Source organism: Lithobates pipiens, unplaced genomic scaffold (genome assembly GCF_037356315.1).
Source record: "Lithobates pipiens isolate NorthernLeopardFrog02 unplaced genomic scaffold, aLitPip1_a1.2 Scaffold_35, whole genome shotgun sequence".
Taxonomy (NCBI): Eukaryota; Metazoa; Chordata; class Amphibia; order Anura; family Ranidae; genus Lithobates; species Lithobates pipiens.
Genome location: NW_027507811.1, coordinates 16,667,704 through 16,693,912, shown reverse-complemented (window position 1 = coordinate 16,693,912; position 26,209 = coordinate 16,667,704). Strand labels below are relative to the sequence as shown.

Genomic DNA, 26,209 nt, shown 5'->3' with positions numbered 1-26,209 from the left:
CACCCCTCCCCCTTCTATCATTTCTCCCCCACCCCCCCCTCTATTATTTCTCCCACCTCCCCCCTCTATCATTTCTCCCACCTCCCGCATCTATCATTTCTCCCACCTCCCCCCCTCTATCATTTCTCCCTCTCCCCCCTCTATCATTTCTCCCTCTCCCCCCTCTATCATTTCTCCCACCTCCCCCCTCTATCATTTCTCCCACTCCCCCCTCTATCATTTCTCCCTCTCCCCCCTCTATCATTTCTCCCACTTCCCCTCTCTATCATTTCTCCCTCTCTCCCCCCTCTATTATTTCTCCCTCTCCCCCCCCCCTCTATCATTTCTCCCACCTCCCCCCTCTATCATTTCTCCCACTCCCCCCTCTATCATTTCTCCCACTTCCCCTCTCTATCATTTCTCCTCTCTCCCCCCTCTATCATTTCTCCCTCTCCCCCCCCTCTATAATTTCTCCCTCTCCCCCCCCCTCTATAATTTCTCCCTCTCCCCCCTCTATCATTTCTCCCACCTCCCCCCTCTATCATTTCTCCCACCTCCCCCCTCTATCATTTCTCCTCTCTCCCCCTCTATCATTTCTCCCTCTCCCCCTATCATTTCTCCCCTTCTCCCCTCTATCATTTCTCCTCTCTCCCCCCTATCATTTCTTCCTCTCCCCCCTATCATTTCTTCCTCTCCCCCTCTATCATTTCTCCCTCCCCCTATTATTTATCCCTCTCCCCCCCTATCATTTCTCCCTCTCCCCCCTATCATTTCTTCCTCTCCCCCTCTATCATTTATCCCTCTCCCCCCTATCATTTCTCCTTCTCCCCTTTATCATTTCTCCCTCCCCCATCATTTCTCCCACCCCCTCTATAATTTCACCTCTATCCCCCTATTATTTCTCCTCTCCCCCCTCTATCATTTCTCCTTATCCCCCCCCCCTCTATAATTTCTCCTTATCCCCCTCTATCCTTTCTTCTTCTCCCCCTCTATCATTTCTCCTCTCTCCCCCCTATCATTTCTCCTCTCTCCCCCCTATTATTTCTCCTCTCCCCCCTCTTATTTCTCCTCTCCCCCCTCTATCATTTCTCCCTCTCCCCCTCCATCATTTCTCCCTCCCCCATCATTTCTCCTCTCCCCCCCCCCTATTATTTCTCCCTCCCCCCTATCATTTCTCCCTCCCACCCCTCCCCCTCCCTGATTATTCCTCCTCTACCTTTTCTCTCTCTCCTTTCCCTCTCCCCTGTTATCTTTTCCACCCCCCCTCCAACATTTCTCCCTCTTCTCTCCATCATTTATCATTATTTCTCCCCCCAGTCCAGTGACTCTTCTATTCCTCCACCCATACTATATATTATTACCCCCCCTCCCCTCACATACTATATATTATTACCCCCCCTCCCCCCCCCCTATATATTATTACCTCCCCCTCCCCCCACATAGTATATATTATTACCTCCCCCCCCCACCCCACACTATATGATATGTATACTATATCACCTCCCCTGTATACTATCTATAGTGTATAATACCATCCCCTCCCCCTCTACAATATTCCCTCACACACAATGTCTCTTCTCTACCCCATTCCTCCTCATCCTCTATATACTGTCTACACAATCCCATCATTACCTCAGAGCTTCCTCCTCACACACACAACTTCCTGTCAGTCTGTGACATCACTTCCTGTCCGTAGCTCTATGTACAATGGAGCTCCCTCTGGTGGTCAGTGACTGAATTACAGCCTCCATTCTGTATACATAATACAGTACAACTGTCATCTATGAGTCCATCCTGTACATGTATATATATATATATATATTTATATATATATATATATATATATACTACCCATTGCTCATCATCACTACCTCCCTGTCATCTTTTATCCCTACCTATAAATACAGTGCCTTGAAAAAAGTATTCACACCCCTTGAAATGTTCCACATTTTGTCATATTACAACAAAAAAAAAACGTAAATGTATTTTATTGGGATTTTATGTGATGGACCAACACAAAGCGGCTCATAATTGTGAAGTGGTAGGAAAATGATAAATGGCTTTCAAATTTTTTTACAAATAAATATGTGAAAAGTGGGGGGGGGGGCATTTGTATGGCGCCCCCCGGAGTCAGAACCTCCTTTCTCTGCAATTACAGCTGCAAGACTTTTTGGGGATGTCTCTACCAGCTTTGTACATCTAGAGAGAGACATTTTTGCCCATCCATCTTTGAAAAATATCTCAAGCTCTGTCAGATTGGATGGAGAGCGTCTGCGAACAGCAATTTTCAAGTCTTGCCACAGATTCTCAATGGGATTTAGGTCTGGACTGTAACTGGGCCATTCTAACACATGAATATGCTTTGATCTAAACCAGGGATATGCAATTAGCAGACCTCCAGCTGTTGTAAAACTACAAGTCCCATCATGCCTCTGCCTCTGACTGTCATGCTTGTGACTGTCAGAATCTTGCTTTGCCTCATGGGAATTGTAGTTCTGCAACAGCTGGAGATCCGCTAATTGAATATCCCATTCCATTGTAGCTCTGGCTGTATGTTTAGGATTGTTGTCCTGCTGGGAGGTGAACCTCCGCCCCAATCTCAAGTCTTTTGCAGACTCTAAGCCCCTGTACACACGGTCGGACATTCCGACAACAAAATCCGTCGGATTTTGTCCGAAACTTGTGTTGCATACACACGGTCGGACAAAGTTGTCGGAAAATCTGATCGTTCGGAAACGTGATGAGGTTCGTTCGTTACGATGGGACTACATTCAGGCTAGTAGCCAATAGCTTTGGTCTCGTAATTTGATCTGAGCATGCGTGGCACTTTGTCAGATCGGAATTCTCTACAAACGATCGAACAAAGCCCGATCGGATCATGTTGTCTGAAAATGTTATATCCAGCTCTCAAACTTTGTTGCTCGCACATTCCGATGGAAAAAGTCAGATGGAGCCCACACATGGTCGAATTATCAGACAACACGGTCCAATCAGACATTTTCCGTCGGAATGTCCGACCGTGTGTACAAGGGCTTACAGGTTTTCTTCTAAGATTGTCCTGTATTTGGCTCCATCCATCTTCCCATCAACTCTGACCAGCTTCCCTGTCCCTGCTGGAGAAAAGCATCCCCACAACATGATGCTGCCACCACCATGTTTCACAGTGGGGATGGTGTGTTCAGGGTGATGTGCAGTGTTCGTTTTCTGCCACACATAACGTTTTGCCTTTAGGCCAAAAATTTGAATTTTGGTCTCATCTGACCAGATCACCTTCTTCTACATGTTTGCTGTGTCCTCCACATGGCTTCTCACAAACTACAAACAGGACTTCTTATGACTTTCTTTCACCAATGTCTTTCTTCTTGTCACTCTTCCATAAAGGGCAGATTTGTGGAGAGTACGACTAATAGTTGTCCTGTGGACAGATTCTCCCCCCTGAGCTGTGGATCTCTGCAGCTCCTCCAGAGTTACCATGGACCTCTTGGCTGCTTCTCTGATAAATGCTCTCCTTGCCCGGCCCGGTCAGTTTAGGTGGACGGCCATGTCTTGGTAGGTTTGCAGTTGTAAGGAGAAAGTCTACAAAGGGATGACGGCGCTGTTCTATAAACTATATATACAAATGCATATGGTGGGTGCACTCACAGACAAACCACACCAATAAAGGTAAATACGTGTATGTAAACAACTCTACATAAAAAGTGCAACTTGCATAAAGATAATAAAGTGCAAAAAATTTGTATGTGTGTAAAGTGAACAGTGCAACAAATTTTTTTTATCTACATATAATATTATCCAAAGACAACATCAATAAGGAGAAGTAATATATCGCATAATATAAATGAAGTAAATTATCTATCAAATATCAATCCTACGTGTAACAACCAAAAAAAATGTGAATAAGAATATTGAAATAAAATATATATAGAAATATCCAGAAAATCAAAAAAGGGAAAGTCCAAAGTGTTAGATACCCAGAGAAGATATAATTGTGAATAAATATAAAAAGAGATAAAAATCTAAATTAAAAATTCATTGGCATCCATAAGTGAAAAAATCTAATTCATGCAAAAAAACACCACTGGAAATACAGGTGACTTTACACTGGAAATACAGGTGACTTGTAACTTGTCAGTGCTCCCCTCCTTCCTCCAGTGGCCCCTCTTATGAATGCACTCACCAGAGCGCCTCACCCCTGCTGGGGTAACAGGCGTATAACCTCCTTATCCGGGTACTGGTGGTGACCCTGGACTCCTGGTAGTTACTGACCGTCAGTAACACTTCTTCTCATAGGCGAGTTAGAATAAGTCCGCAGCTGGCAATCCACATGCATCAAAAAAGGATGGCGCTCACAGCGTAAATCCATCAAATATTTTTATTTATATTTAAAAACGCTATACAGATTAGCAAAAAAATAGGGGCCGCAGCACCCTGTAGAGGTAAAGCACTTCCGCGATCCGGCTCCTATAGCGTGCCTTCCACCAACACGCTAGCCGACACCGGAAGACGGAGCTCTCAGGAAGTGACGTATTGCATACCAAGCAAAGTCCCGCCGCACGCGTTTCGTCATACGGACGTCATCGGAGGCGCCAGTTGCAGTTGCGCCATACTCTTTCCATTTTTCCCCAATGATGGATTGAACAGAGCTCTGTGAGATGTCCAAAGCATGGGATGTTTTTTTTTAGAACCTAACCCTGCTTTATACCTCTCCACAACTTTATCCCTGACCTGTCTGGTGTGTTCCTTGGCCTTCAAGAGGAAGTAAACCCTGATGAGTTTACTTCCTCTTTGATTCCCTGCAAAGGTAAAGCATAATGGACTACTATGCATCGCATTGGGCTGCACAGTGGTGTAGTGGTTAGCACTCTCACCTAGCAGTAAGAAGGGTCGCTGGTTCAAATCTCCAACCATGACACTACCTTCCTGGAGTTTGCATGTTCTCCCTGTGCCTGCATGGGTTTCCTCCAGATACTCCAGTTTCCTCCCACAATCCAAAGACATGCAGGTAGGTAAATTGGCTTCTGTTCAAAATTGGCCCTAGAATATGAATGGGGACCTTGGATTGTGGGCTCCTTGAGGGTAGGGACCAACATGAGTGTGCAATGTACAGGGATGGGGACAATTGTAGACACTCACTCAGGTTGAACTGGATGGACTGGTGTCTTTTTTCAACCTAACTATGAAACTATGTGTCACTTACCTGACACAGGAGCCAGCGAAGTCACCGCTGTCCCCTGTAGTCCAGAGCATCCATCTTCTCAGTGGGGTCTCACAGCTCCGCCACTGTCATTCGACAAAGCCACGATGACGTCACTCCCGCGCATGTGCACGGGAGCAGCCACTCGCAGCGTATTGCCATTGACAGCGGCGCGCTCCGTGCGCATGCGACCGTAGACAGTGGTGCCTGTGTTTTGGCAAATATCTCCTAAACCGTGTAGGTTTAGGAGATATTTCTTGGACCTACAGGTAAGCCTTAATCTAGGCTTACCTGTAGGTCAAAGTGGTTTGTAAGGGTTTACAACCACTTTCATGATGCTATCTGTTCACTAAGGTTGTCTAACAAACCTCTGAGGGCTTCACAGAACAGCTGTATTTATCCTGAGATTAAATTACACACAGGTGGACTCTATATACTAATTAGGTGACAATTGGTGTCACTAGATTTTAGTAAGGGGGTATTGGAGCAAAGGGGGCTGAATACAAATGCCCCCCCACACACTTTTCATATATTTATTTGTAAAAAAAAAAAATGTGAAAACCATTTATCATTTTCCTTCCACTTCACAATTATGTACCACTTTGTGCTGGTCATAAAATCCCAATAAAACACATTTACGTTTTTGGTTGTAACATGACAAAATGTGGAAAATTTCAAGGGGTATGAATATTTTCTATAATATTTTCTTTTTGAAGGCACTGTACAGTGGCCAGGTAAAATAAGTATTGAACACGTCACCATTTTTCTAGGTAAATATATTGGTAAAGACGCTATTGACATTGAATTTTCACCACATGTCGGTAACACCCCGTGCAATCCATACATACAAAAAAAAAAACAAAAAAAAAAAAAAACACCAAAACAAATACATTCAGAAATGAAGTTCTGTGTAATAAAATGGAAGGACACACGGAAAAAGGATTGAACACGCTGATTGAAATGTATTTAATACTATTTAAGAACGCGTAGGGTGTGGCCGAAGTATACCGCGGACAGGAAGTGATGTGCGAGGTGGCGTGAGCGCCAAATGTTTGTCTTTCCTTTGGCGCATTTACTGCTGCTTTCATGTAAGCGGGTATTTTTTTTTTATCTTAATAAACTAATGGTATTACACATCGGAGGTTTATTTACCATACATGTGGAGTGGAACATCGTATATGTGGGGTGGGATTTTCTGATACAAAAAAAAGCTTCACTTATTGGATAAATCACCAAGTTTTATTGATCTTCACTAATTTGAACTAATCTGAGCAATTGGACTTCGCTGCACATATTTAATGAATTGTGTCGCTATTGTTTGGATGATCATCGTCTGCAATTTATTTCACATCATTGCATTCATTTAATATTCTTTGTTGATTGATTTCATATATGGAAGTTTGTAGGATATGCGCAAGATCACTATAAATTTTAACTTTACTTATTTGTGTAGTTGTGAACACTATTAGGTTTTGCTGCATTTCCACCTTATTTTTAATTTATTTTATTTAATAGTAGTAGTGCAGAGTAGTGATGGCCGAACGGTTCGCCCGGCGGTCGTTTCGCGGCGAATTTCCGACATTCGCGGTCCGCACGTTCGAACGCCTTTTTCCGTCGTTCGCCGCGGCGGACTTACGTGTTTAATGTATACAAGAACTTTAACCTTTGGTGACACGTTTATCATGTGATACAGGACAGCCAATTGAGACATGACAGCACATGGACACTTGTACATTCCCCCTAACCTATAAATACACCCGATCCGGTGGCCATTTTACATTCTTTCTTCTGTTACGATAGGGACAGGTTCCTGTGTGGAGTAGGGAGAGATAAACCACTAGCTATTTGGTACACAAAAGTTCTTTTCAGGACTGGTATAGGTGTTAGGTGTTGATAGGTTTGCTGTGCTGCTGATTCTTGCAGCAGCCTGAGTGTCTTTTGTTAGTTTAGAGAAAGGGAAAGGACGGTGTATGCTACAGGGACAGCCAGATTAGTCTTTCATCATCATCATCATCATCATCATCATTAGCTGTTACTATCAAGGTCCACAAAAGAGCTGTTCCAGTAACCACTAATCGTTCTCTTTTTTTGCCAATTTGTATAGGGACAGGAAGGAAGCAGTGTTGTCAGGCAGTGAGGGTAATTTTAAAGACTTGCTGTTATTATTAGTTCCACAAAGGTTCTTTTCAGGACTGGTATCAGTGGTACAGTAATAGGCTTGTACATGTATAATATTCTTTCTTCCAAATATAGAAAGGATATTATACTTGACTGCTGCCCTTCTGCTGCAGTCTGCTAAACATTCACAACTCACTTGTTCCACAAAAGTTCTTATAAGGACTGGTAACTTGGTATAGGGTGCTACGGTACATAGGCTTGAGTGCGGTACAGTCTGCTGTTCTGTAAGGACCGCTATCGGTCCACAATAGATAGGGTTGACGTGCACCACTGCTGACCGCTCACCTATACTGCAGCAGTCCTTCAGCGGTATAGGGACTGACGTACAGTCTGCTAATCACTAACACACAACCTGCTTGTTCCACAAAAGTTCTTATAAGGACTGGTAACTTGGTATAGGGTGCTACGGTACATAGGCTTGAGTGCGGTACAGTCTGCTGTTCTGTAAGGACCGCTATCGGTCCACAATAGATAGGGTTGACGTGCACCACTGCTGACCGCTGCCCTATACTGCAGCAGTCCTTCAGCGGTATAGGGACTGACGTACAGTCTGCTAAACACTAATACACAACCTGCTTGGTCCACAAAAGTTCTTATAAGGACTGGTAACTTGGTATAGGGTGCTACGGTACATAGGCTTGAGTGCGGTACAGTCTGCTGTTCTGTAAGGACCGCTATCGGTCCACAATAGATAGGGTTGACGTGCACCACTGCTGACCGCTCACCTATACTGCAGCAGTCCTTCAGCGGTATAGGGACTGACGTACAGTCTGCTAATCACTAACACACAACCTGCTTGTTCCACAAAAGTTCTTATAAGGACTGGTAACTTGGTATAGGGTGCTACGGTACATAGGCTTGAGTGCGGTACAGTCTGCTGTTCTGTAAGGACCGCTATCGGTCCACAATAGATAGGGTTGACGTGCACCACTGCTGACCGCTGCCCTATACTGCAGCAGTCCTTCAGCGGTATAGGGACTGACGTACAGTCTGCTAAACACTAATACACAACCTGCTTGGTCCACAAAAGTTCTTATAAGGACTGGTAACTTGGTATAGGGTGCTACGGTACATAGGCTTGAGTGCGGTACAGTCTGCTGTTCTGTAAGGACCGCTATCGGTCCACAATAGATAGGGTTGACGTGCACCACTGCTGACCGCTGCCCTATACTGCAGCAGTCCTTCAGCGGTATAGGGACTGACGTACAGTCTGCTAAACACTAATACACAACCTGCTTGGTCCACAAAAGTTCTTATAAGGACTGGTAACTTGGTATAGGGTGCTACGGTACATAGGCTTGAGTGCGGTACAGTCTGCTGTTCTGTAAGGACCGCTATCGGTCCACAATAGATAGGGTTGACGTGCACCACTGCTGACCGCTCACCTATACTGCAGCAGTCCTTCAGCGGTATAGGGACTGACGTACAGTCTGCTAATCACTAACACACAACCTGCTTGTTCCACAAAAGTTCTTATAAGGACTGGTAACTTGGTATAGGGTGCTACGGTACATAGGCTTGAGTGCGGTACAGTCTGCTGTTCTGTAAGGACCGCTATCGGTCCACAATAGATAGGGTTGACGTGCACCACTGCTGACCGCTGCCCTATACTGCAGCAGTCCTTCAGCGGTATAGGGACTGACGTACAGTCTGCTAAACACTAATACACAACCTGCTTGGTCCACAAAAGTTCTTATAAGGACTGGTAACTTGGTATAGGGTGCTACGGTACATAGGCTTGAGTGCGGTACAGTCTGCTGTTCTGTAAGGACCGCTATCGGTCCACAATAGATAGGGTTGACGTGCACCACTGCTGACCGCTCACCTATACTGCAGCAGTCCTTCAGCGGTATAGGGACTGACGTACAGTCTGCTAATCACTAACACACAACCTGCTTGTTCCACAAAAGTTCTTATAAGGACTGGTAACTTGGTATAGGGTGCTACGGTACATAGGCTTGAGTGCGGTACAGTCTGCTGTTCTGTAAGGACCGCTATCGGTCCACAATAGATAGGGTTGACGTGCACCACTGCTGACCGCTGCCCTATACTGCAGCAGTCCTTCAGCGGTATAGGGACTGACGTACAGTCTGCTAAACACTAATACACAACCTGCTTGGTCCACAAAAGTTCTTATAAGGACTGGTAACTTGGTATAGGGTGCTACGGTACATAGGCTTGAGTGCGGTACAGTCTGCTGTTCTGTAAGGACCGCTATCGGTCCACAATAGATAGGGTTGACGTGCACCACTGCTGACCGCTCACCTATACTGCAGCAGTCCTTCAGCGGTATAGGGACTGACGTACAGTCTGCTAATCACTAACACACAACCTGCTTGTTCCACAAAAGTTCTTATAAGGACTGGTAACTTGGTATAGGGTGCTACGGTACATAGGCTTGAGTGCGGTACAGTCTGCTGTTCTGTAAGGACCGCTATCGGTCCACAATAGATAGGGTTGACGTGCACCACTGCTGACCGCTGCCCTATACTGCAGCAGTCCTTCAGCGGTATAGGGACTGACGTACAGTCTGCTAATCACTAACACACAACCTGCTTGTTCCACAAAAGTTCTTATAAGGACTGGTAACTTGGTATAGGGTGCTACGGTACATAGGCTTGAGTGCGGTACAGTCTGCTGTTCTGTAAGGACCGCTATCGGTCCACAATAGATAGGGTTGACGTGCACCACTGCTGACCGCTGCCCTATACTGCAGCAGTCCTTCAGCGGTATAGGGACTGACGTACAGTCTGCTAAACACTAATACACAACCTGCTTGGTCCACAAAAGTTCTTATAAGGACTGGTAACTTGGTATAGGGTGCTACGGTACATAGGCTTGAGTGCGGTACAGTCTGCTGTTCTGTAAGGACCGCTATAGGTCCACAATAGATAGGGTTGACGTGCACCACTGCTGACCGCTCACCTATACTGCAGCAGTCCTTCAGCGGTATAGGGACTGACGTACAGTCTGCTAATCACTAACACACAACCTGCTTGTTCCACAAAAGTTCTTATAAGGACTGGTAACTTGGTATAGGGTGCTACGGTACATAGGCTTGAGTGCGGTACAGTCTGCTGTTCTGTAAGGACCGCTATCGGTCCACAATAGATAGGGTTGACGTGCACCACTGCTGACCGCTGCCCTATACTGCAGCAGTCCTTCATCGGTATAGGGACTAAGAGTTTTGTCACAGGGTCATTTAAAAAATGACAGGCAGAGGAAGAGGCAGGCCCTTCCGCAGGGGTGGTAGGGGTAGGGCAGGAGCAACAGGCTTGAGCCAAAGTGGGAAGTTGCAGAAGGTGCGTTCAATTACTTTAAAGGATGCACCAGACTTGGTTGAGTGGCTCGCTCAGCCTTACTCTTCTGCACCCTCCTCATCCTCTCGATCTGCACCCTCTTCTTCACTCTCTGCTATGTGCACCCCCAAAGACACTACCACCAACAACACGACCACCACCACCACCACCACATACCTTCCGCTTGAGTCACTGGAATTATTTTCCGATCCATATCAAGAGGACATTTCTGATGCGCAGCCACTCTTGGTATTGGATCAGGAAGAGGAGGTAGCAACAAGCGCTACTCAGCAGTCTGACGCCAGTACCCAGATCAGCCCAAGGAGGAGGTTGGTCCCCGGTGTTGCTGCCTACTCCGAGATCTCTACTTATAGCGGTGGGGAAGGTGACGTTGATGATGACGTGTCTAGTGATGTCACGTGGGTGCCCACAAGAGAGGAAGAGGAGGGGAGTTCAGAGGGAGATATGGACCAGCAGATAGGGAGGAGAAGCAGCAATGACTTACATTGCACAGCAGGGACAAAGCAGACTGCAAATGTATCAGGAGCGAGTCATCGACCATGTACGGTCACATCTGGCGCTCCCAGGACACCGGCACATGGCTCCGCAGTGTGGGCTTTTTTTAACGTGTCCGCTGCTGACAATAGCGTTGCCATCTGCAATCTTTGCAGTCAACGCGTTAGTCGCGGTAAGCCCAATACTCACCTAGGGACGACCGCCTTAAGAAGGCACATGAGCAGCCATCACCGAGCCCAGTGGGAGCAACGGAACACACAAAGCCACACTGCAGGCTCTCACCGTCCAGCCTCGTCTTCTACTTCTCCTTCTCCTCTCTCCTCACAATTGTCCTCCACTCCACCTTCCATCACGCCAAGCTCACATTTTTCTGCAAAAAGGCAGGCTTCCGTGGGCCTAATGTTTGAGCGTAAAAAAATGATGACGCCGGATAACCCTCTTGCCCAACGGTTGGCGGCTGGCTTGTCAGAACTCATAGCCCGCCAACTACTGCCATATAAACTGGTGGACTCGGAGGCCTTTCGCAAATTTGTGGCCATTGGAACACCACAATGGAAGGTCCCAGGAAGGAAGTATTTCTCAGAGAAGGGCATCCCAGAGCTATATGGCCATGTTCAGCGGCAAGTGAATGTATCTCTGGCACACAGTGTCGGTGCCAAGATACATCTGACCACAGACACGTGGTCTAGCAAACACGGGCAGGGAAGGTATATCAGTTTTACTGCCCACTGGGTGAACCTTCTGACGGCCGTCAAGCATGTAACCCGTGGCACCCGTGTAGATTTGGTTTTACCGCCACGGATTGCATGCAGGCCTGACTCTTCTTCTCCTCCTCCTACTCCATCCTCCTCCCTCTCCTCCTCAGCTGCCTCCTCCTTTTCCGCTGCTAGCGTCTCTTCCACTGCACCGCCCAAGCTCCCCAGAACCTATTCCACATGCCAGGTGAGACGTTGCCATGCCGTGCTGCGTCTGTTGTGCCTGGAAGCAAAGAGCCACACTGGCCCGGCACTCCTTTCAGCTTTGCGTTCACAGGCAGATGAGTGGCTAACACCGCTCAATTTGACAGTTGGTAAAGTGGTGTGTGACAACGGTGCCAATCTGCTTAGCGCATTGAAACAGGGCAAAATCACGCACGTGCCGTGCATGGCACACGTCTTAAACTTGGTCGTGCAGCGATTCCTTGTCAAATACCCTGGGGTCCAGGACATCTTGCGGCAGGCAAGGAAAATCTCGGCCCATTTCAGAAGATCTTACACGGCCATGGCTCGCCTTGCTGACATTCAGCGGCGACACCATCTGCCGGTCAGACGTCTTATTTGCGATTGCCCGACGCGATGGAACTCAACCTTCTATATGCTTGATAGGCTGCTCCAGCAGAAACGTGCAGTTAACGTCTACCTGTATGAACTCTGCGAAAGAAACGGTTCTGGGGAGCTGGGTTTTTTTTCACCGCGCCAGTGGCTGCTCATGCGCGACACATGCAGACTTCTGCGGCCATTTGAGGAGATCACCAAACTGGTCAGTCGCAGCCATGGCGCCATCAGTGACATGGTACCTTATGCCTTCTTTCTGGAGCGTGCATTGCGTCGTGTCATTGATCAGGCTGTGGAGGAGCAGGAGCGGGAAGATGAGGAAGTCGCAATGCTGGATGAATTCCCAGGGGGGGCTACTCTATCTGAGACAAGTCAACAACAGGAGTCTGATGAGGAGTCAGAGGAGGATGGTGCCGGGGCGGATGAGCAGGAGCAAGAAGAGCATGCTTTAAACCTTTCTGGGATCCCTGTTGTGCGAGGATGGGGAGAGGAGAATGAAGAGGACGACATTATCCTGGATGATGAGCAGGAGCCAGGCCACCACACCGCTTCCACTTTAGTGCAAATGGGGGCCTTCATGCTCCAGTGTTTTAATAGGGACCCCCGTATAAAAAGCATGAGGGTCAAGGACCAGTACTGGGTGGCAACGTACTTAGACCCCCGGTACAAACACAAAATGGCGGAAATGTTACCGCCGTCGCAGAGGGCTGTCAGAATGCAGCACTTCCAGGCCTTGCTTCGAGAAATGCTGCATTCTGCTTTTGCGTGCGCTGGCAGAGGAGCAATTCCCACTCCCAGAGAAGGATTTGCGGGTACCAATCCAACAGCGCCTGCAAGAAGAGGCCGGTTTGAAGATGTGTTGGTGACTTCGGATATGAGGTCATTCTTTCAGCCGACCCATCGACAGGTGTCATCCGGATCCAGCATCAGGGAACGCCTAGACCGTCAGGTGTCCGACTACATTGGGTTAACGGCCGATGTGGACGCTCTGAGGAGTGATGAACCCCTAGACTACTGGGTGGGCAGGCTTGACCTCTGGCCAGAGCTTGCCCAATTTGCAATCGAACTGTTGGCTTGCCCCTCATCCAGTGTCCTGTCCGAAAGGACGTTCAGCGCAGCAGGGGGGATTGTGACCGATAAGCGTACTCGCCTAGCTCACCACAGTGTTAACTACCTCACATTTCTAAAAATGAATGAGGCATGGATCTCGGAGGAATTCAACACATGTGATCAGTAGACCATGTATATGTCTATAAACAATTTTTGGAATCAAGCACACAGACCTTCTTAATTCATTTGGCTCACTTCCCTGACCCAAAAAAGCACACCGTACTATATGCCCCTACCCTCCTCTTTGAAGAGGTTGAGCGGTGTCATATTTCTACTGGGGCTGCTTATTATGAGGGGTTCCCACCATCCCTGTGCTGTGCTGACTTCCTCCTGGGTGTTCTTATTATGAGGGGCTCCCACCATCCCTGTGCTGTGCTGACTTCCTCCTGGGGGTTCTTATTATGAGGGGATCACACCATCCCTGTGCTGTGCTGACTTCCTCCTGGGGCTGCTTACGGTGCTGCTGTCAGCGCTGTATGTCACGGAGCTGCTGTCAGCGCTGTATGTCACGGAGCTGCTGTCAGCGCTGTATGTCACGGAGCTGCTGTCAGCGCTGTATGTCACGGAGCTGCTGTCAGCGCTGTATGTCACGGAGCTGCTGTCAGCGCTGTATGTCACGGAGCTGCTGTCAGCGCTGTATGTCACGGAGCTGCTGTCAGCGCTGTATGTCACGGAGCTGCTGTCAGCGCTGTATGTCACGGAGCTGCTGTCAGCGCTGTATGTCACGGTGCTGCTGTCAGCGCTGTATGTCACGGAGCTGCTGTCAGCGCTGTATGTCACGGAGCTGCTGTCAGTGCTGTATGTCACGGAGCTGCTGTCAGCGCTGTATGTCACGGAGCTGCTGTCAGCGCTGTATGTCACGGAGCTGCTGTCAGCGCTGTATGTCACGGTGCTGCTGTCAGCGCTGTATGTCACGGAGCTGCTGTCAGCGCTGTATGTCACGGAGCTGCTGTCAGCGCTGTATGTCACGGAGCTGCTGTCAGCGCTGTATGTCACGGAGCTGCTGTCAGCGCTGTATGTCACGGTGCTGATGTCAGTGCTCTGTATTACGGTGCTGCTGTCAGTGCTCTGTATCTCCTGCACCCTCTTGTTTGCCTACCCTGGTCCCTGACCTTCCCTCTCCTCCATTGCCTTCATTAGCTCCATAGTCCTGAATTGTCAGAACAATTTCCCAAATAAAAAAAAAATGCTTGTAGTTATCGATCCCAAATTCACCTCATACATGTATTATGCTATTGTCCAGGTGGTGGGACTACGTGCTACCCCCTAATAATTACCCCGTGGCCGCAAATTCGACCTAAAGGTTTGCGAAATTCGCCTCCCATTGAAGTCAATGGAGCCCGCGGCGAACGGTCGTTTTCGCGAACGTTTGTGTCCGTTCGCGTTTCGCGTTCGCGAAACGTCCCGTCGGAAGTTCGTCCATCACTAGTGCAGAGGACCATTACACATATTATTGATCCACGGAGCCTGCAGAGCCACTGACCTGCTCAGCCCACAGGGCCACTGATCCGCTGAGTCTGCAGAGCCACTGACCCTGCTGAACCACTGATCCGCTGAGCCTGCAGAGCCACTGAGCCTGCAGAGCTACTTACCTTCTGAGCTTGCAGCGCCACTGATCCGCTGAGCCTCTGACCTGCTGAGCCCGCAGAACCTTTAATCCACTGAGCCTGCAGAGCCACTGACCTGCTGAACCCACAGATCCACTGAGCCTGCAGAGCCACCAATCCACTGAGCCTGCAGAGCCACTGATCCACGGAGCCTGCAGAGCCACTGATCCGCTGTGCCCGCAGAGCCACTGACGTGCTTAGCCTGGAGAGCCACTGACCTGCTAAGCCCGCAGAGCCACTGACCTGCTAAGCCCGCAGAGCCACTGACCTGCTGAGCCCACAGAGCCACTAACCTGCTGAGCTCGCAGAGCCTTTGATCTGCTGAGCCTGCAGAGCCACTGACCTGCTGACCCGGAAGAGCCACTGATCCGCGGAGCCTGCAGAGCCACTGACCTGCTGACCCCCGAAGAGCCACTGATCTGCAGAGCCTGCAGAGCCACTGACCTGCTGAGCCCGCAGAGCCTTTGATCCACTGAGCCTGCAGAGCCACTGACCTGCTGAGCCCGAAGAGCCACTGACCTGCTGAGCCCACAGAGCCACTGACCTGCTGAGCCCGCAGAGCCACTGACCTGCTGAGCCCGCAGAGCCACTGACCTGCTGAGCCTGCAGAGCCACTGACCTGCTGAGCCCGCAGAGCCACTGACCTGCTGAGCCTTTGATCCACTGACCTGCTGAGCCCGCAGAGCCACTGACCTGCTGAGCCCGCAGAGCCACTGACCTGCTGAGCCTGCAGAGCCACTGACCTACTGACCCCACAAAGCCACTGACCCACTGAGCCTGCAGAGCCACTGACCTACTGACCCCACAAAGCCACTGACCCGCTGAGCCTGCAGAGTCACTGACCTACTGACCCCACAAAGCCACTGACCCGCTGAGCCACTGAGCCTGCAGAGTCACTGACCTGCTGAGCCCTTGATCCACTGAGCCTGCTGAGCCACTGACCTGCTGAGCCCGCAGAGCCCTTGATCTGCTGAGCCTGCTGAGCCACTGACCTGCTGAGCCCTAAGAGCCACTGATCCGCTGAGCCTGCAGAGCCCCTGATCTGCTGAGCCCACAGGGCCGTTGAGCCTGCAGAGCCATTGATTCGCTGAAATCGCCTCCTCCTCCCCCTGGCTCTGAGATATTAATATGTGGCCGGGACAAATGTGAGGTAACATAAAAGGTAAATGGCAGATATGCCGTAATAGTACATGTAGGGGATGGATATCAAGAAATAATATTTAGAGATGAGGACGTGAGGTAATATAGAGTATGTGAGTTGCTATGTGTAGACCAGAATTTATTTGTCTTGAAACTGTATGTTTAAATATAGGTCACTTCCTCACCCACGTGTCCCTCATTCTGAAGCTCAAAAGTTGGAAGGTATGCATAAATAAGCATGAGTCAGGCCAGCAGGGGCAGTCGAGCAGAAGATGGCGTACTGAGGAGTCTGTCGGTGGCCCTTAAGGGTGCCCCCTAGTCTTGGGGGGGGGCGGGTGACCTCGGGCGCTGGAAGGATCCCCCAAAATACATGGAGGAACCCATTCCTGGAGGCACGGGAGCAGGAAGAGGACAGCGGGAGAGAGTGAGCGCACGTCTGGGAGGTCCACCAACAGTGTGCCAGCTGGAGTTCCCCCAAACAATATACATTTTTTTTTCTAACACCCTAGAGAATAAAATGGCGGGCGTTGCAATACTTTCTGTCACGCCCTATTTGCGCAGCGGTCTTACAAGCGCACTTATTTTGGAAAAAAATACACGTTTTTGAATTAAAAAATAAGACAACAGTAAAGTTAGCACAATTTTTTTTTTTTTTATATTGTGAAAGATGATGTTACACAGAGTAAACCGATATACAAAACATTTCACGCTTCAAAATTGCGCCCGCTCGTGGAATGGCGACAAACTTTTGCCCTTAAAAATCTCCATAGGCGACATTTAAAAAAATTCTACAGGTTGCATGTTTTGAGTTACAGAGGAGGTCTAGGGCTAGAATTATTGCTCTCGCTCTACCGATCGCGGCGATACCTCACATGTGTGGTTTGCACACCGTTTTCATATGAGGGCGCTACTCATGGATGCAGCTCGTGGGGACGGGACGTGTTTAAAAATTGTATATCTTTTTTTTCCTTTTAATTTTTACACTGTTTTTAAAAAAAAATAAATAAATTCTGTCACTTTTATTCCTATTATGAGGGATGTAAACATCCCTTGTAATAGAAAAAAAGCATGACAGGTCCTCTTAAATATGAGATCTGGGGGGTCAAAAAGACCTCATAACTCATATTTACACTAAAGTGCAATAAAAAAAAAAAATTAAAAAAATTAAATGTCATAGAAAAAAAATGTTGCTTTAAGAGCTATGGGCGTGATGTTTTGACGTCACTTGCGCCCTGCAATGATATGGAGATGCGTGACGGCCATCTTCCCCTCACTCACCTCCATACCCAGCCAGGAAGGGGACTCAATCGCCTCCACCGCTACCGGCGGCTCCGGTAGGCGGTGGAGGGCACCGGTGAGTGGCGGGAGGGGGGGGGGGATTGGGCCCTCTCCCGCCACTGATAAAAGTAATCTTGCGGCGAATCCACCGCAGAGACCACTATTATTGGATACCGGACCGCCCACTGAAAAAGAGGGGGCCATCTTCCCCTCACTCATTTCCATACCAAGCCAGGAAGAGGACCCGATCGCCTTCGCCGCTACCGGCAGCTCCGGTAGGCGGTGGAGGGCACCAGAGAGCAGCGGGAGGGGGGATTGGGCCCTCTCCCGCCGCTGATAAACGTGATCTTGCGGTAAATCCGCCGCAGAGACCACTATTATTGGAAACCGGACCGCCGACTGAAAAAGAGGGGGCCATCTTCCCCTCACTCGTTTCCATACCCAGCCAGGAAGAGGACCCGATCGCCTCCGCCGCTACCGGCGGCTTCGGTTGGCGGCGGGGGGCACCGGAGAGCGGCGGGGGGGGGGGGGATTGGGCCCTCTCCCGCCGCTGATAAAAGTAATCTTGCGGCGAATCCACCGCAGAGACCACTATTATTGGATACCGGACCGCCCACTGAAAAAGAGGGGGCCATCTTCCTCTCACTCATTTCCATACCAAGCCAGGAAGAGGACCCAATCGCCTTCGCCGCTACCGGCGCTTCCGTTAAGCGGCAAAGGGCACCAGAGAGCGGCGGGAGGTGGGGCCCCTCTCCTGCCGCCGATAAAAGTGATCTTGCGGCGATTCCGCCGCAGAGACCACTATTATTGGATACCGGACCGCCCACTGAAGAAGAGGAGCCTGCTGCTGCCATAACAATGATTTCCCTCTTCAAATTGCCGACGTAAATCGGCATGAGCCGGTGCGGAAATGGTTAAAATGAAACATCATCACAATAGACAAATGCGTAAAAACATACAAAGTACTTTAGATGGAGGTCAAAGAAGCAATTCTGAACCCCCCTCCCCCCATACACGTCTCACCAGCATCAGCTGGCATGTGAAGCTGCCTTTGATTTTGGTTTCAAACATATCCGACTTTTCTCGTGCTTCACAAGATGTTCCTTCCTTATGAACCGTTTCCCGCACAATAGACAGGAAAAAGGACGCTCCCCCGTGTGGATTCTCTGATGGATAACCAGATGCCCTTTGACGGTAAAACCTCTCCCGCACTCCGAACAGCAGTAGGGGCGCGCCCCCACATGACTCCTCTGGTGTGCAATTAGCACTCCCCTCTGAGTGAAACATTTCCCGCACTCCAGACAGGAAAAAGGCCGTTCCCCGGTGTGGCTTCTCTGGTGCGTGGCAAGTTCATCTTTCTGAAAGAAACACTTCCCGCACTCCAGACACGAATAAGGGCGATCTGCCGTGTGCCTTTTCTGATGCCTTTGCAGGTGTCCTTTCTCTATGAAACATTTCCCGCACTGCGAACAGGAAAACGGCCGCTCGCCCGTGTGTCTTCTCTGGTGTGCAATAAGTGCCCCTTTCTGAGTATAGCATTTCCCGCACTCTGAACAGATAAAAGGGCGCCCATCTGTGTGAGTTCTCTGGTGGACAAGAAGGTCTGCTTGCTGGGCAAAACATTTCCTGCACCGGGAACATGGAAAGGAAAGCTCGCCCGTGTGTATTATCTCATGGGTCAGGAGGTCTGCTTGCTGGGTAAAACATTTCCCGCACCGGGAACATGAAAACGAACGCTCGACCGAGTGGATGACCTCATGGGTAGGAAGGTCTGCTTTCTGGAAAAAAGATTTCTCCCATTTCGGAGGTGAATAAGGATGCTCCCTAGTGTGAGTTGTCAGATGTCTAAGCAGGTCTGCCATCTGAGTGAAACTTTTCCCGCACTCTGAACATGGAAACAAAACCTCGTGTTTGTGTATTCTTTGATGGAAAGCGAGGGGTGGTTCTGATATAAAACAATTATCAGCTTCGGACGAGAGGAACGTCTTTTCATCCCTGTGTGTTACAGTATCTAAGCCACTAGACGACGATCCCTGCAGATTCGATCGATCAGAGGATCTGTCTGCACTGTGAAGTCTTGGATTATCAAAATCTTCAGCTTTAAGGGGATCTGTTGATCTATTCTCATGGTAAAGTTCGGGGTGAATATTTTGAGCATCGTGATTTACTTCTGAAGAATATTTTATGATGGCATTATGAAGCGGAGAGAACATAAAATGTGCCTCTGAGGTATTCCGAACGCCATGTCCATCTGTAAGAAATAAATATTTGATCAATAAAAGCATATTTATGGACCTTTCATATGGTGTACAGTATCTCCTCCTCATTTGTTGGGAACATGACGTTATATTGAGGAATGGAGATGGACCTTTCATATGGTGTACAGTATCTCCTCCTCATTTGTTGGGAACATGACATTATATTGAGGAATGGAGATGGACCTTTCATATGGTGTACAGTATCTCCTCCTCATTGGTTGGGAACATGACGTTATATTGAGGAATGGAGATGGACCTTTCATATGGTGTACAGTATCTCCTCCTCATTGGTTGGGAACATGACGTTATATTGAGGAATGGAGATGGACCTTTCATATGGTGTACAGTATCTCCTCCTCATTGGTTGGGAACATGACGTTTTATTGAGGAATGGAGATGGACCTTTCATATGGTGTACAGTATCTCCTCCTCATTTGTTGGGAACATGACGTTATATTGAGGAATGGAGATGGACCTTTCATATGGTGTACAGTATCTCCTCCTCATTTGTTGGGAACATGACGTTATATTGAGGAATGGAGATGGACCTTTCATATGGTGTACAGTATCTCCTCCTCATTTGTTGGGAACATGACGTTATATTGAGGAATGGAGATGGACCTTTCATATGGTGTACAGTATCTCCTCCTCATTTGTTGGGAACATGACGTTATATTGAGGAATGGAGATGGACCTTTCATATGATGTACAGTATCTCCTCCTCATTTGTTGGTCAAATTGGGTAACATGGTGGATACATATATTTTTTTCTGATGAGGGCTTGAGATTAGCCTACCGTAAAGAGTACAATTCCTCTTATTTCTTTAGACATATTAGACAGCATGGTGGATATGCTGATGAACTGATTGCTTACAGTTTATAATCCAGGCTTTGCCTAATGATGCAAAGATCTGCTTGTAACCAAGAACTTTTCATCAATCTGCATAATTTATACCCTTGAAATGAAAAGGAAACTGAAAAGTATTTCTCTATTTGGACATCATTACTCACATGTGCCGATATCTAACAAAGATTCCTCCTCTTTTATTGTCCCTGTCATTCCAGCCTCCTCCATAGATAGCTGATCACTTCGTATATACATCTCATCTACTTCCTTTTTAACCTCAACTTTCATATCAATTGGGTCATTGTCCTAAAAACAGCAAAATAATAGGAAAAAAACATCTCCAAAATGTCAGAGCTACTAGCCTATTACTACAATAAGGAAAATAATCCTATACAATTAGAATCACCTTCGGTTGCATATGTTTGGTTCCACCTACCTGATGATGGTGGGGGATGGTGTGACCTTCCTGTGTGGAATCCCGGGAATACAGAGGACGGGGACATCTCTCTGGTGGGTTCCCATTACTGGATCCATCTGTAGGAAACACACACACTGACTGAATACATTGTTTCTATGTGTTTATCAGATGATGGGGGATCTAGGTGGAGCCTCCGTACTGCTCTCTCCTTTACAATAAAGTCTCCTCTTACCCGGTGATGTGAGGGGCGGCTGATTGTCCATCATGGCGTCCTTGTAGAGATCCTTGTGTCCTTCTAAATACTCCCACTCCTCCATGGAGAAATAGACAGTGACATCCTGACACCTTATAGGAACCTGACACACACAATGATACAGTCACCATCCAGACACATCCCTTGTCTGTTACTGGATAATGTCCCGGAATTCCCAGAATCCTCCTCACCTCTCCTGTCAGCAGCTCCATCATCTTCTTGGTGACTTCCAGAATCTTCTTCTCATTATTTCTCTTGGGTGTCAAGGGGTGAGATGAAGGCACTGTAATGATCACCTGATCACCAGATTTCACCGGAGGAAAAATCTGTTTTAAAAGAGGAACACTATGTCATCTGACCCTCGAAAACCTTCTCAGTTCTCCGGTCAGGTCTGTGTTTTATTAATAGAGATAAGAGTGGTGTCATGTGACTTCCCAGAATCCTCCTCACCTCTCCGGTCAGGTCTGTGTTTTATTAATAGAGATAAGAGTGATGTCATGTGACCTACCAGAATCCTCCTCACCTCTCCGGTGTAGTGTCACAGTTTGCTGCCTATCACAGGATGGTGCGGAAGTGACGTTGTTGCGTACTGCGCATGCGCGATGCGTTCCAAACGCTCGCGCCGTGCGTTCCAACATAGTTTCGGCAATACAGTTCAGCGAAACCATCACATAATGTTACGGAAGTGATGTTACACACAACACAAACACGGGCCACGTTGTTGCGTACTGCGCATGCGCGATGCGTTCCAAACACTTGCGCCGTGCGTTCCAACATAGTTTCGGCAATACAGTTCAGCGAAACCATCACATAATGTTACGGAAGTGAAGTTACACACAACACAAACACTGGGCCGTTCGTTACAACACTAATACTTCCCTTGTTACCTAGTAGGTTTTGCATTGCTGGGACTTGTAGTGCCTATCCTGAGCTACATGCTTCAATGTTCAGTGTCCTCATCCCTATCCCCATGCTTCAATGTTCAGTGTCCTCATCCCTATCCCCGAGCTTCAATGTTCAGTGTCCTCATCCCTATCCCCGAGCTTCAATGTTCAGTGTCCTCATCCTTATCCCCGAGCTTCAATGTTCAGTGTCCTCATCCCTATCCCCCTGCTTCAATGTTCAGGGTCCTCATCCTTATCCCCGAGCTTCAATGTTCAGTGTCCTCATCCCTATCCCCCTGCTTCAATGTTCAGTGTCCTCATCCCTATCCCCGAGCTTCAATGTTCAGTGTCCATCCTTATCCCTGTGCTTCAATGTTCAGTGTCCTCATCCCTATCCGCAAGCTTCAATGTTCAGTGTCCTCATCCTTATCCCCATGCTTCGATGTTCAGTGTCCTCATCGAAGCAGGGGGATAAGGATGAGGACACTGAACATTGAAGCTCGCGGATAGGGATGAGGACACTGAACATTGAAGCAGGGGGATAGGGATGAGGACACTGAACATTGAAGCTCGGGGATAAGGATGAGGACCCTGAACATTGAAGCAGGGGGATAAGGATGAGGACACTGAACATTGAAGCTCGCGGATAGGGATGAGGACACTGAACATTGAAGCAGGGGGATAGGGATGAGGACACTGAACATTGAAGCATGTAGCTCAGGATAGGCACTACAAGTCCCAGCAATGCAAAACCTACTAGGTAACAAGGGAAGTATTAGTGTTGTAACGAACGGCCCAGTGTTTGTGTTGTGTGTAACTTCACTTCCGTAACATTATGTGATGGTTTCGCTGAACTGTATTGCCGAAACTATGTTGGAACGCACGGCGCAAGTGTTTGGAACGCATCGCGCATGCGCAGTACGCAACAACGTGGCCCGTGTTTGTGTTGTGTGTAACATCACTTCCGTAACATTATGTGATGGTTTCGCTGAACTGTATTGCCGAAACTATGTTGGAACGCACGGCGCGAGCGTTTGGAACGCATTGCGCATGCGCAGTACGCAACAACGTCACTTCCGCACCATCCTGTGATAGGCAGCAAACTGTGACACTACACCGGTCAGGTCTGTGTTTTATTAATAGAGATAAGAGTGATGTCATGTGACCTCCCAGAATCCTCCTCACCTCTCCGGTCAGCAGGTAGATGATCTCCAGGGTGAGGTCTAATATCCTCTCAGTCATGTGACTCCGGTCCTTGTCCATCTTTATTGATGTGGTCATGTGATCTATACAAGATGCCCCTCTCTGTAAAGTGATAATAAATTGAGAATTATCTGGACTATGATATGCGTTTTCATTGTGGTACAGACAGCTTCTCATTTATTGTAATCAATATATAATGAAACATAAACTGTATTTTCTGCCCACAACAATTAATAATCATACAAGTGGCGGTGACTGCTGTAAATACTATAGGGAGGCATTACACTCGGAGTGCTTCTAAATGGATATTACTATGTATACATTTTTATTATTAGTCTTTATATTAGTTTATCTGGATATTACTATTTATACATTTTATTATTTGTCTTTTATATGTGTTTATCTGGATATTAAAATTGTAAATTTTTATTATTAGTCTTTATATTAGTTTATCTGGATATTACTATGTATATCCACTTTTTTTTTAAAAAAGGTCGGGGACATTTTCCCCCCCTAGGTACAACATTCGGTTCAAATGAATGAGCTGCTGTGCCCACGCAAATGTGAGCCGCATCGCCTGCAAGAGTGTGAACCCCTCGAAGGAGGGGGATGAAAAAAAATGTAAACAGAATACTTACCTCCACTGCTGCCAGTTCCAGCAATGTCTCCTCTCTACTTCCTCCTGACACACCTCTGACCCGGAACTTCCTGTTATACTTCTACATCACTTCCTGTCTGTGTGTGACATCACTTCCTGTCTATGTGTGCCATCACTTCCTGTCTATGTGTGATATCACTTCCTGTCTATGTGTGACATCACTTCCTGTCAACACGCATGCTCGCCACCTTGTGGAGAGTGCAGAAACTGTAGCCTTCATTTCATCATATTTGACAAACTGGCTTCTGTAGGTTATGATGGTCACACATTTTTATTTTTTATTTTTAAATACATTTTTTTTTTAAACTCTTTCGGTTACAGAAAGTTGCATCATTACCCCTGGAAGATTCCCCCTCTTCATGACCGGGTTATATGGAACTGCATTATTTTACCTGATAATTGCACGGTCGTGCGACGCTGTACCCAAACAAAATGTACGTCCATTATTTCGCTCAAATAGAGCTTTCTTTTGGTGGTATTTGATCACCTCGGCGGTTTTTATTTTTTGCGCTATAAACAAAAAAGTTTGACAATTTTGGAAAAAGAAACAACTATTTTTTTTTTTTTTTTACTTTCTGCTATAAAACATCCAATAAAAAAATGGAAACAATCAGGTTTCTTCATCAGTTTAGGCCAATATGTATTCTGCTACAAATCTTTGGTAAAAAAAAAAAAAAAAAAATCGCCAAAAACGCATATAGATTTTTTTGCACAAAAGTTATCGCATCTAGAAACTATGGGATAGTTTTATTTATATATATTTTTTTTACTAGTAATGGTGGCATTAGTGGGACCGCGATATTGCGGCAGACATTCTGACACTAATTGACATTATTTGGGGACCAGTGACATTGACATTAATACAGTGATCAGTGCAAAAAAATAAAAAAATAAAAATGCACTGTCACTGGACTAATAACACTGGCTGGGAAGGGGTTAAACATCAGGAGCGATCAAAGGGTGCCTTACCACAGGGTGGGAGACGCGTTTACTAGGAGAAAAGATGGATCCTTGTCCCTGCTTTGCAGTGGCACAGGATTCCTGCCTTCCCTCCTGTCAGAATGGCGATCTACCTTGTTTAGATAGGCAGACTTTGGTTCTGGCTGTTTGAGATAAAACATTTTAAGGCCATTTGATTCAGACTACCCATACGGATTGTCCCTAAATGGCTTTATGACTTCAATTAGGACCTATGCTAGAGGCTTTACCACATGCCGTTTTAGATACCCGCTAATGGGTTTCGTGGCATTCAAAATATTATTTTGAATGATATTATTTTATATTTTATATTTACACCCGGTAATCTTCCATCATGTCCGTCCTCTTCCTCCATAGTCACCGTGACGTCTTATCTCCAGCAGATAAACACAAACAGTATATAGCGTGGAAACAAATACTGAGACCCTTCAGAACATGTTTGTTCCTTTTTTGGAGAGGTGTTACTTCTTGTCCTGTGTAGAAGTAACTCCACTTTTTCTAGAAAAAAACAAAACACAGAGAATGTACAGAAAGCCTCTAGGTTGCCATATTGCATTGGTTGTTTGTAGAGAATATAGATGGACACAAAACTGATGCACGTCAAATATACTGCAGTAAAACTGCACTGACGCACTTCAGTTTCCTGCAGTAAAACTGCACTGACGCACTTCAATTTCCTGCAGTAAAACTGCACTGATGCACTACAATGTCATGCAGTAAAACTGCACTGACGCACTACAAAATACTGCAGTAAATGTGTCCTGATGCACTTCAATATACTGCAGTAAAACTTCACTGACGCACTACAATATACTGCAGTAAATGTGTCCTGATGCACTTCAATATACTGCAGTAAAACTGCACTTACGCACTTCAGTTTCCTGCAGTAAAACTGCACTGACGCACTTCAGTTTCCTGCAGTAAAACTGCACTGATGCACTACAATGTGATGCAGTAAAACTGCACTGACGCACTACAATATACTGCAGTAAATGTGTCCTGATGCACTTCAATATACTGCAGTAAATCTTCACTGACGCACTACAATATACTGCAGTAAAACTGCACTAATGCACTGCAATATACTGCAGTAAAT

At 47.2% G+C, this 26,209-nt stretch overlaps 1 protein-coding gene across 3 annotated transcripts in view; it reads right to left on the bottom strand.

Moving 5' to 3' along the window:
* Positions 1-24,107, bottom strand: part of LOC143955530 (uncharacterized) — a 234,985-nt gene extending 210,878 nt beyond the window's left edge. For 2 of the 3 annotated variants that reach the window (XM_077465578.1, XM_077465576.1), the window contains exons 1-4: positions 23,460-24,107; positions 21,582-21,716; positions 21,370-21,493; positions 21,156-21,253 (exon numbers count right to left, since the gene is read on the bottom strand). In XM_077465578.1, the coding sequence (XP_077321704.1) occupies positions 21,156-21,253; positions 21,370-21,493; positions 21,582-21,716; positions 23,460-23,654 (552 nt within the window). In that variant the 5' untranslated portion in view covers positions 23,655-24,107. The remainder of the gene's footprint in view (positions 1-21,155; positions 21,254-21,369; positions 21,494-21,581; positions 21,717-23,459) is intronic. The other variant, XM_077465577.1, reaches the window with a different exon arrangement.
* Positions 24,108-26,209: the final 2,102 nt, after the last annotated feature.